The sequence below is a fragment of the Chiloscyllium punctatum genome, chromosome 20 (assembly GCF_047496795.1).
Source record: "Chiloscyllium punctatum isolate Juve2018m chromosome 20, sChiPun1.3, whole genome shotgun sequence".
Classification (NCBI taxonomy): Eukaryota; Metazoa; Chordata; class Chondrichthyes; order Orectolobiformes; family Hemiscylliidae; genus Chiloscyllium; species Chiloscyllium punctatum.
In genome coordinates, this window is record NC_092758.1 from 31398316 (window position 1) to 31410544 (window position 12229).

Genomic DNA, 12229 nt, shown 5'->3' on the forward strand with positions numbered 1-12229 from the left:
CTAAATCTTAACATCAAAATTGCTACTTAAATAGTGTATAAGCCTTCAAATTCATGTCATGTCTTCTGTCCGACATTTCAAATCTTTTAAATTTTCCTTTATGCCCCCTTAAGTAATTTCCCCTGCTTTTCTGATACATTAGATTGAACATAAGTTAATTCTCTAGCCCATGCTATGCCTACTGTAGCGGTGTCTTGTAGGGCCTACTCCCCATTGTGACGGTACTTGTTTTGAAGTTTTCAATTCTTACATTTCCAGCATAGTCTTTTGCTCCTTTTTTGCAAAGTACTTTTTTCCCTTGCACTCTGGAATCTTTAACCTTTATACTGGGAGTACCCATTTGCTCTCTGTCTTCAGAGACGAGCATTTACTCTTTTTTTTTTTCTAGCCCACACTGTTTTCCTTGAGCTTCTTGTCAGCTCTGAGATGAAGACAGTCTTCTGGAGTGTTGCTTTTGTTCTGTTGCTGCTGCCAGAGGTGCTGCTGACTGTTGCTTTTTTTTTGCGTTTTAGCTACTGATGAACTGTCTATTTTTATTAAAGTAGTAATGTTCTTAAATTGATATATGCTCTTTCTCTCTGATTTTTATTTTCCTGGATCAAATGGATTCTTTCCATTTTTATGACCTTGATATATTTTAGCAGTGGTGCCCACCAAGTTATATCGGGCTCTTGGTACCAACCTCAAGTGGGCTGTGCTTAGGCTAGTTTTCTGCCCCACGTATTCCTTTTTAATGCTGAGTCTAAGGACCTGTCTAATTATCACTGATAGCGGATACCCCCACTAGAGAGATACAAGAAGAAGCAACACTTGTCTTCCACAATGAAGTGTGATTGATTAAAAAAGTTTAAAGGCACAATTAAAGTTTGCTAGTTAGGCATAATTACAAGTATTAGGAGCCAGGGATGACACATGTCCCCAGTCTGACCTTGTGCAAGTCTGCCTGATTCTCCACCCAGAGACTGTTACATTGTCAAACTGAGTGGAACAAATCCAACTTCAACATTTCACTCTTTTGGAACCATTACCTTATCTAACCCTATTAATTATTTCGTACAATCATGTTTCTATTGTATGGCTGGAACATTCTTTCATCCCTTACAACCTAAGATTAGTCCTGCCACAATTTATAAAATAATATTCTTATTTTGCTCTTGAGTTTTTAAAAATCTCCAATTCCCAATGAGTATGGATTACAATATAACCTGATCATAATTTAATGTCACGTTCACAAGCAACATTGTCCTGGGTTTAATACTGAATTAGTACTTGAAAATGGGGTGTTATGCAAAGGTATATTGGGTGTGAATCTTTTCCTTCCATCTTGTGCTTTTTCCATATGCTTTTTCAGAGTGGTTGAGACTGATTAGATTTAGAACTAGGAACAGGAGTAGACAATTCAGTTCCTTGAGCCTGCTCCGCTATTTAATGCAATCATGGTGATCTCATCTTTGCCTCAATTCCACTTCCCTGCCTGCTCTCCATAACCATTCAAACTATTATTAATTAAAAATCTGTCTATCTCCTCAAACTAACTTGATGTTCAGGTGTACATCACACTCTGGGATAGTGAATTCCACAGATTCATGACCAGTCAAGAGAAGTAATTTCTCCTCCTCTCTGTTTTAATTTTACTACCCCTTATCCTAAAACCTATGGCCTCTCATTCTAGATTTGAAGACGCCTTACAAAAATCTGTCAGTCTGTTCTCACCTTTCCAATTGACCTAACTTCAGCTTTTTGTGGGAAAGAGTTCCAGATTTCCAATAACCTTTTTGTAAAGAAGTGCTTCCTGAAATCATCCCAAATGGGTGAGCTCCAGTTTTATGTTTTGTGGCCCTTTTTATTTCTGGTTTGTGTGATCAGAAAAATTAGTTTATCTAACATATTAAATTGTTGAACATCTCATTATAACATTCTGGTTATGAGGCTCTCTGTTCCTTTTAACTACATCAACCTAAAATATATAGAAAACTTGATATCTCAGGGAATACCTGTAATCATATCCTGCAATTGAATATGTAACTGTTATCCTTATTCTCTGCATTGTGTCTCTCGGTGAAAAGTATGCCTCAAAATCTATGCACTTCTATTTTTCCTTGTTTGGAGCTTCATTTCAATTAATGTTGAATAAACAGCCTCAAGTACCACATTAGTAACTTTTCCAAAACATTCAACTCTGTTAATTAGATATGACTTGCTTTATATAAATCTATGTTGGCTATCTGATCAATTCAGATTTGTTCAAATCCTTAATAGATTTTAGTCACTTCCCTGACCACCTCAATCAATGGAATGATGTTGGCAGTTTTCCAATCTGAGGGAATAATTCCTGAAGGCAGAGAATTTTGGAAGATCATTACTAAAGCGCGTATAACTTTCTTATCTACTTATTTTAATACCCTGAGGTGGACGCATTCCGATCCTAGATATGTGTTTGTTTAAAGTCTCAATCTCCTCTCTTATTTTACATTTGTCAGTTTTTAAAATATATTTTCTACTTGGTTAAAATAATAACTGCTCACAATATAATTTTTCCTTTCAGGAAATCCTAAGGGTGCCATGCTCACACACGGAAATGTGGTAGCTGATTTTTCAGGCTTTTTGAAAGTTACAGAGGTGAATATGTGCACATGACTATTAGACTATAAGTAAAATGACACACAACTAATCCTGTCAGAAGTATTATTTTCAGGCGCTATTACTCTGCTATCATTGTATAAAATTGAAGTTACACAACTTGTTTATCTTATTAATTCAAACTTTAATTTGACAAATAATTTTAATTGATTTTGGAACCTCCTTTTCTTTTGTATTGTGAATATGTCAAATTGTTTTTATTAAATGACAAACACTGCAATTAGGGAATCCATCTTGAGAGAGAATTAAAATTCACCACATATTGATTTTATTTATCCTGATGATTTATTTTCTGGTGATGGCGTCAATAATTCAGACCATCAAAATATTATGACAGCAACTGGTTTGAAATAAAAATAACCCAAAGTTTAAAAGTCCGTGCTACCCTTGGAAAATGTTAATTCCCTTCGCTTGATATTAATGGAGGAAAATCCCTCTTGAAAGGTTTAATATCTTTTTTGTTGAAAGAGATTTTCCCAAGATTTCTTGCTCTTTGCTTTCAACCATGAGGGTATATAGGTGAAGTATGCCCATCCAGCTCCTGATCTACATGGGGTTAATCAAGCCTCTTTGAGCCATCATCTGGCAGTATGATTCAACTTTGGACCTTTGTAGAAACAGTAGTGCAACTTCAGTTTTTGGCTGTTAAATACAGTGTGCTAACATGTTATTAAATATTCAGGGTTGTGAAGGTTTGGACTATGTATGATTCAAGAAATGCTGTTATATCACCAGTGATTTCTGTGTGCATTTATGTAAAATCCTGAATAAGGAAATTGTGAATCACTGTAGCTGTTGCAGTAATGCCTATGACTAATTAAGTCTCTTTCTTGATAGCATCTGATGATCTCCACTTTATTGTTTCCATTGTTGTCAGGCATGTTATTGAGATACATTTGATAAAAACAGCAGTAAAGTTAGTGTAATTAGTGAATTTAGTTAGTCAGAGAAATACAATATTGACTTTCATTTTTCGAACAATGTGTGATCTGTCATTTTGGAAAAAGCTAGCTTTAAGTATTCCATTGGCTTCAAAGTAGAAATCGTAGAATCCCTACAATGTAGAAAGAGGCCATTAACCCCATCAAGTCTGGACCAACCCGCTGAAGAGCATCTCACCCAGACCAAGATCCCACCCTTTTCCTGTAACCTGGCACTTTCCATTGCCGATTTGTCTAACCTGCACGTTTTTGGACCGTGGAAGGAAATCTGAACACCTGATGGAAATCCACGCAGACACCGGGAGAACATGCAAACTCCACACATACAGTTACCCAAGACTGGAATTGAACCTGGGTCCTGGCACTGTGACAGCAATGCTAACCACTGAGTCTCTATGCTGTCTGCATCAGATAATCCCTGAAATCAAGTTTGAAGATCATAGTATGTAATTGATCTACACACGTTTTATTATAATGCCACTGGCCTACTATTTTATGCTGTGCGCTTATTTGGATGATTGGTTGCAGCCAGTGTCAACTTGTGTGTGGTTCAAGGCTACAAGGCATCAGCATTGGCCCAATAGTGCTGTTTCCTGGAATGTATTACTTGTCTTAGAGGGGAGGTATGTGATGATTGGAGCAGGTTGTCTGGAGGAAATTGGCCTTGACTCATGTTGGAAAAATGCAACAAAAATGAGAGAGTGGGCTGGTAGGTTTATCAAAGATGTCGTGTTCCCCCAGGGGGCCACTTCCATATGCTCCAGGACACATGCACATATTTTGGACTGCTGCAAATCTTATGCACATTTGATATCTTGTGCCATTCAACTGTGACTGTAACTACACTCAGACAGTTTTGGTACTCCACACTTACTTTTCTGCCCTGTCATTTGTAGAACAAAATGGCATAGACCTAGTTGTGAATTTGAGTTTGCAAATGCATATGCAGTGTGTCAACAGATCAGTAGTGTTTTATTTAACATATTACTTGGATTGTTGAGGAAAATGACTATGGCTCCAAATTACCTAAACCTTCTGTGTCCTCTCTCCTAATGATAACCATTGTCCTCACCCCACTATCACTCTTCAGAGCCTTTGCAGTTGCCCCTCAGCCCAGCCAAGCTAACGTCTGTGACACAGTCTAAATCTGGGCCTTCTATTTGTGGGCAAGCTCAAAGGCTGACTGCAGTTTTCTCCACTAGATGTCAGTGTTGTCCAGCATGTCCCTTGCAGCCAGTGGGGTGGCATTGCATAGTAGTACGAGGACAGACAAAAGTACATTAAAGGTAAACACTTATGGAATACAGGAGGGTGAATAGTAGACTTCTTTAGGAAAATGAAATGATCTGTTTATAAATATGGTTTTGAACATTTATTTTTGATGTCTTTTATTTCAGCATTATGGCCAAGCAGATCATCTTCTTAAGCAGTCCCTCAGGACTGAAGGTGATCTTTTTCCATTTGAGGCTTGTGGGTCTTAAGGTAACTAAACAGTCCAGTGTCAGATCTGCAAACCCAGCCACTGATTGGAAAGGTGGTGTTTGAAGAGGCAGATTGGGGATGGATGCTTGAGTTTTCACACGCTCCTTCCATTGGTTGTATTTGACCTCTACCTGGGCATTTCAGAGACAATTGGCCTCTTCACAGATGCTGCTTCTCTAGATTGGGCAGCGGCAGCCATGAGTTGGTAGGAATATAGCTTTTTTTTTAAGGGGGGCTTTGAGAATGTTCTTGAAGAATTTCCTTTGCCCTCCGGTTATGTGCTTGCTGTTTCAAAGCTCAAAGTAGGAGGTTGTGTTTTATCAGGTGGTGTGGCCCACTCAGTGAAGCTGCTTAACATTAATCAGTGCCTTGATACTGGGGGTGTCAACCTGGAGAGAGCTGAGAGAGGACACAGCTACTGGAGCATCAATCCTGCCATTGGATTTTACTGGCGATGTTTCCCCAGGAATTGAATTGTCTGCCATATGTTGTCCATGTCTCTACATACAGAAAGATGGATAACACTGCTGACCTGTAGACCTTGAGCCTGGTGCAAGGCTTGATATTTCTGTCATCAGACGTTCAGTGCGGATTATCAACACCCTTTTGCCTCTCCCTGTCCTCCTCTTCCTTCTCATGCTTCTGCTCCCCAGCTATATATAGCTGATGGGAAAAACTATCAGTTCATCATGGCAAAGTTGTGAAGTATGTAACAGAAATTTAGAGGCATAGTGAACTGATACACAATGACTGGATATTGAGCATGTTTTGACACAAATGGTCACCCACCAGCTAGATTTCGAGGGCATGGAATCCAAGAATAGGGTAGAGTTGACATGTAGCACCATCAAACATGTGTGCACATTCAGTGGCATCCTGCACCATGGCAAAGCCTGCAAATCCAAGGATAAGAAAAAAACAATTAACTCTCATTAAGTGGAGAACCTTGGTGACTGGCCCTATCATGGAGTGATCTGCATACTGCAAGCTATCACTAAACTTTCCCACTCCAGCCTGCGCGTTATGGTCAACTCCATCATCATCTGGTAATGTTAAAGTTACAACAGAAATGTCAGTGAGGATTAAAATGCAAGTATTTCACATTTGTCCTTTGCTGATGTCCAGTTAAGAGAATTACTTCCTGAATGCCTGGAGTGGATATGATTTGCTGCTTAGAGTACTTCTCCTCTTCCTCTTCCAAATTCCTCCCTTTCTTAAAGCCATATGACTTCTATTCCTCCTTCTAATCCTGTTTTATTTGAGGGAATAATTTACTAAAGCATTGAAATTAACAAGCTATCGATTTAGACCCTATCTACCTTCCCTTGAAAAAAAGAACCAGAAACGACATCACCCACCTTAAGAAACCAAGACCTGTAAATAGAGAAGCAGGACATACCACCAACATTTCACTGGATACTACCCTGAAAAGCTTAACAGCCAGGTGGCCCAGGTTCGAGTCCCTCCTGCTCCAGAAGAGCTGTTTATAACCTCTCTCAACCGGTTAATTAAACAAAAAAAAATGAAGGATCCCTACATCAATGTTGTGGAATTGAGATAATTGACTTGGGGTCATTGGTACCATACTCAGTCAAATGCTGTCTTCATATCAAGGACAGTCACTTTCACCTTGCTTCTGAAACGCAATAATTTTTTTTTATTTGGTGATTTTTTGAATCAAGCCTGTAATGAGGTCAAGAGCCAAATGCCCCTGCAGAAACCAAACTGAGCATCCGTGAGCAATTCATGGCTGAGTTAATGCTGCTTGCCAGCCCTGTCAATGGTACCTTCCACTTGTCTGATGATCAAGAGGAGGCTGATGGGATGGCAGTTGAAAGAATGGATTTTTCCTTTTTGTGGACAAGGCAATTCTTGGCAAATTTCCACACTGGGCACTTGCCAGTGTGGTAGCTGCAGTGGATCAGCCTGTCCAATGGCATGGCTAATTCTGTAGCACAAATCTTCAAGACTATTGCTGGGATGTTGTCAGAGTCTTTGTTGTATCCAGCACCTTTTCACCATTTTGTTACATCACATGGAATGAATTGGAAGAAGGCTGGCATCTTTGGTGCTGCAGACCTATGATAAATCATCCGTTTAGATCTTCTGATTTAAATCATTACAGATTCTTCCACCTTTGTTTTTATACTCGAGCTGGACCGCATCATTATTTTGAGCCCTCATCTCATGTTAGTTGTTGCTCAGTTGTGATTTGTGATTCAGAGTGCTGCCGACAGCACAGGTTCAGTTCCTGCATTGACTGAGGTTAACACGACAACACTCCTTCTCAAACTCTCCCCTCACCTGAGGCGTGGTGACCCTCTAGTTAAACCACCACCAGTCACCTCCCTCTAATGAGAGAACAGCCCTATGATCTGATAAGACTACGGCAACTTAATCTTTTGACGATCCATTGGTTGAAAAATTATTTATTTCTGTGTGCTACTTCCACTATTTAGTATACACGTATTATAGATTCATCAGGTTGTTGTTTTCATTTTTAGGTATGCCAGCAAACTCCCTTACAATCCTCATTAAATCAGGGTTCATAGTGTCTTACTCTATAAAAACTTTGCTTAGTCCAGAAAGTAATCATCTCCATGGCCTTCTCAGCAAGGAGTGATACTGGGCCCAAAAACCCTGAAGAAAGAGGGTACAATGGATAGTAAAGAGTGATCCCTAAACAGCAAGCTGACCAGATAATTCAGAGGACCACAATATAATCAAAAGCAGAAGAGAAATGTTTGAACTTGGGTAAGATTAGTGCCTTTGAAATCACTTCCCTACCTTATTAATACACAGTTAATTGTTTTCCAGTGATCGATATAAGAGAAGACCATTATTGTAACATTTTGTGTGTCTGATAGAATCATCAGTTCAAGGAAGCACTGAATAACACAGTATAAATCTATTGTTAGAACAGCAACACTGCCCTACCTGACAGTAATAACATTTCAGCACCAATGCCAAGTAAAGTGTGATTGTGCATAATAAGCAATGAGTAATATTTCAAAGAAAAATGTATTTCATTTTTTCTGATATTGCTTCCAAAAATGTACTAATGTTATTTAAAACAAAAATATATGTGGTGTTATTTGTCACAGCATTAATAATGATCAGTATGGACCTACCAGTTAAGTAAAATCTGAAATAACTACGGATGCTGTAAATCAGAAACAACAAGGGAAATTGCTGGAAAAGTCAGCAAGTTTGGCAGTGTTTGTGAAAAGGAATCAGAATTAATGTTTCGGGTCTGGTTCAGAGGAAGGGTTACTAGACTCAACATTCATTCTGATTTCTGTTCACAGATGCTGCTAGACCTGCTGAGCTTTTCCAGCAACTTTGGTTTTTGGACCCACCAGTTGTCCGTTTTCCCAATTTACCACCCCTTCTGTCTTGATGGTACTGACCAGCGATTCATAAAGTACCCGCAATCCGCTGTACATTTTAAAAATCATTTGTGGGATGTGGGCATCGAAGGCTGGACCAGCATTTATTGCCCATCCCTAGTTGCCCTTGAGAAGGTAGTGGTGAGCTGCCCTCTTGAACCACTGCAGTCCACCTGCTGTGGGTTGACCTACAATGCCATTAGGAAGGGAACTCCAGGACCTTGACCTAGTGATAGTGATGGAGCAACAACATATTTCCAAGTCTGGATGGTCAGTGGCTTGGAGGGGAACTTGCAGGTGGTTGGTGTTCCCATGTAGCTGCTGTCCTTGTCATTCTAGATTCTCCCTTGACATTGAATGACAATTCCTTTTATTTTAGCTCAACATGGCAGGTATTCAGAAATAAGCCAAGGCGGCTAGTATATCGTTGCTTCTTAGCAACGTGGTACCAGGAAAATTTTATCTTCTCTGCCTCGTTTGCATTGGTGAGTCATTCCCTGAGAAGGTGATGTCGAGTTGCAGGATGCCATTGCCAAGACTGAAACAGTATTCTGCTGCACTCCCCCCAAGTTGCTAGAAGAACTTTTGGGGAGGCTCTCATTATTGGGACAAGGGAGGAGGGGTTCTGGTTTGGAGTGGTGTGCCAGGGAGGTGCCTGGCAACCCCAGGGGCTTTTGAGAACGCAGAAATGCTGAGTGTGGGCTGCCCGGGGGCACCCTTTTCAGCTCGATCTCTCCAGCTGAGGTTGGCACAGCAGGGAAAAGATGGAAACCCTGGTCACCTCTGAAGTACACGCAGATGATGCTTCTGGAGGTGTGTGTTTGTTTCTTCTTCTGGCTAGCTGCAGACGGTCACCACCCTGTCCCCTCCTTGTTCCCCCTGTTTCCTTGCCATTAGAGTGATGGAGTGCGGATATGTGAGCAAGCCCAACAGACTTAAAGGTGCTAGATTTGGCACTCTATGGTAGTGACCACGAACTTTGTGTGCATTTGCCCAGTGTCCCTGACAAACCTGCCTGCTGCTGTGTCTGCATGTGCATTTGGATGAGGTCATGAACTGCTGACCGCGTGGGTTGGCTCCTCCCTGGGGCTGAGCAGATAACTAGTCGCCCACAGTTCTTGGACTGCTGCTGACCTGGACGTTTCTTCTGCAGAGACGGAGCGGTGATGTGATGACCAGCAGATGCTACTGACGCAAATCTAGCCTTGCCAGTGAATCCTCTGTGGCATCTGTGTCCTCTTTCTCAGAGGTGGAGCAGGTCTTGTGGACCTTCCACTTGATCATGAAGAATTGTGCTTGCAGGAGACAGAGAGAGAAAGTGCACCATAAACAATAGGTATACTTTGTGGCCTGAAGAGGGGGTGGGGGGGAGGGAAAGTAGTTATGGGAGAGTAGCACAGTAATGGACAATGCTTCCTTCTTGGCTACTAGGACCGTGTTTTGGCATCACCATAGTACTGGTCCTAGCCCTTGCCAGTGAGTGCCAAGAGCTTTTCTTCAAAGAGGGAGAGGAACCAAATGTCAGAAGCCCCACCACGCATCTTTGACTCTTTCAGCCCTATTATGGGCTATTTTCCTCCTGGAATGAGAGAAAGTGATGGATTGAGAGCTTAAAGAAGTGGCACAGCTGTTAGTAGTGGTGCAAGTGGGGAGAGATGGTGAGGTTTCCCAAGTGACTGAGTATGCAACTCCGAGGCTACGCAGGGTTAGTCGTCTAGGATATGGAGGTGACTAAGAGTGAATGAGGGGAGATGTTGCATGCAGTGGTAAGATCATGACCTTTGGTAGCTGGTCAGTACAATGGCAGACAGGTACCAGAGAGAAGATGGTGGCATTTAGCATGATGAAGCAGAGAAAGTCATTCACTGCTGGGTGTTTCTCTGTACCATTTGAGACCACATTGACCAAGTGACAACCTCTGAGCAGGCTGGCCGGGTCTGATATTGTGGCCTTCTCTACCAATCTCGGGAGAAGAAGATGGCCCTCCACAGAACCAGTTTTCCACCAGGATATCCAGGGCTCTGTCTGCAAAGCAGGGTGCCAGTGTCCCCTTATCTACCATTTCATGCAGAGAGGATCAAAGATTCACACTCAATGTAGGTACTACAGAATCCACATTGTGATGGCCCTCAAATCCTGGTAATCCAGTGCAGAACAGATTGCTGTACTGCATGTCACTTTGCAAGCTGTGATAATGGTAGCAGTTTAAAATTTCACTGCAGCATTCAGATGGCTGCTTGTTGTCTGCAATGGAAGCTGTGACGCTAGCCATTTAGATGCCATATCATTGGTTCAAATACATTGGTTGCCATTTCTATGCTGGAAAGAATTGTCTTCTCAAAGTCTTGCATCAAGTTGGTGCTTGGTCGCCTTCATGCTCCTTTAACGTTAACTCTAGGCTTTCTAGGTGGGTGCTGAAAGTAATAAGCAGTTTGCTTTTGCAGATTTTTTTGGATGTCCCATGAAAATGCTCATGTGATTCCTCTGCAGTGAAAACACACTGTCCCTTATACTGACCTGAAACCAATTCCATGCAGTGTTTTGCCACATGCAAATCCCACCTTGACATTCTCCTCTAAATTAGTGTCAGTTCCTGAACTGATGGCTGTAAATGGGAAATCAAATGAGATTGTGCCTGCATCATTACTGGCTTTTTATTGTTCCTCCACTGCCTGGTCAGATTTCACCTCTTGGGTATCTCAAAACAGGAAGACACAATGGTACGTTTGTAGGGGCAAGGTTTGGGTAGGGGTCGATGGTGGATAGAGGGTAAGTGGTGCATGGTTAGCACCATTTGTAAATCAGAAGATAATGTCATGAGGGGAAAGTGGGGTGCGAATAGGAGGATTCAGTAGGAGGATACTGTCACTTTCAATAGTTTTAGCCAGTCCATTAGCTATGGCCCAAACAATGCCAATCTTAATAATGGCTAGCATTGTATCCTCCCTTCCATGGGAACCAAGACATGTAGACTCACTTATCTTTTTGTGTGCCACTTTGCTCTGCAAAAGAGAGGGACGAGTGTCAATACGTGTGATGGAATCTGCATGAGTTATGTGATTGCCATGGTTAAATAGCTGGCAGGGTGTGCAAGCTGAGAGTGTGAGTTTGAGGGTGGAGCCCAGAAATGTGACATAAGTCCTGGTTGATAGAGCATGTTGGTCAATGAGTGATGTGGTGTTGCAAATTAAGCAGTATCTGATGCAGGGATCCCCAAACTGTAGCTCACTATCAGCTAGTAATTGGAGTTGTGAACTCCTAAAATAGCAGTGATGACAGTAAAGTGGAGACTGGGATATTAGGTGTGGCCAAATATCATGAACTGTGAGCTGTTGTAGCTGAGAGCAACAAAATGCAAAATGGTATACATCTGATTTAGTTTGTTTAATATTTCTACCCCTGCAGCTTAATCCCCCAAATCACATCCCTCCTTGGTAACACTCCAATTTTGACTCCGGGGTCACATTAAGTGTGAAGTTGTAAAAGTTCTGCTCTTACACTCTCACTCTGCTGAAAGTTTGCCATTTAAAATGTGAATATTTGATAATGCTTTTGTACCTGAGGAGAACTGAAGCAGTTTATCTCACAATTTAGCTCAGAGTTTTGGAGAAAGTGGTTGCAGAAAATAGAATGTATTACTCATTTTGCATTTAATTTATTACCAGAATTTAGCAATTTTAAAAGCATACTTTTTAGCTACATGCAATCCAAGTAGAGTTGTTCTGTATCCAGCAGTACGTATTGCAACATAGGATGATGAGGTGTGGGCTGTAACCT

At 41.2% G+C, this 12229-nt stretch overlaps 1 protein-coding gene across 6 annotated transcripts in view; it reads left to right on the forward strand.

Moving 5' to 3' along the window:
• LOC140492005 (long-chain-fatty-acid--CoA ligase 6-like) overlaps positions 1–12229 on the forward strand; it is a 170563-nt gene that overhangs the window by 104918 nt on the left and 53416 nt on the right. For all 6 annotated transcript variants that reach the window (XM_072590591.1, XM_072590590.1, XM_072590592.1 and 3 more), the window contains one exon: positions 2546–2619. In XM_072590591.1, coding sequence (XP_072446692.1) covers positions 2546–2619 — 74 coding nt within the window. The remainder of the gene's footprint in view (positions 1–2545; positions 2620–12229) is intronic.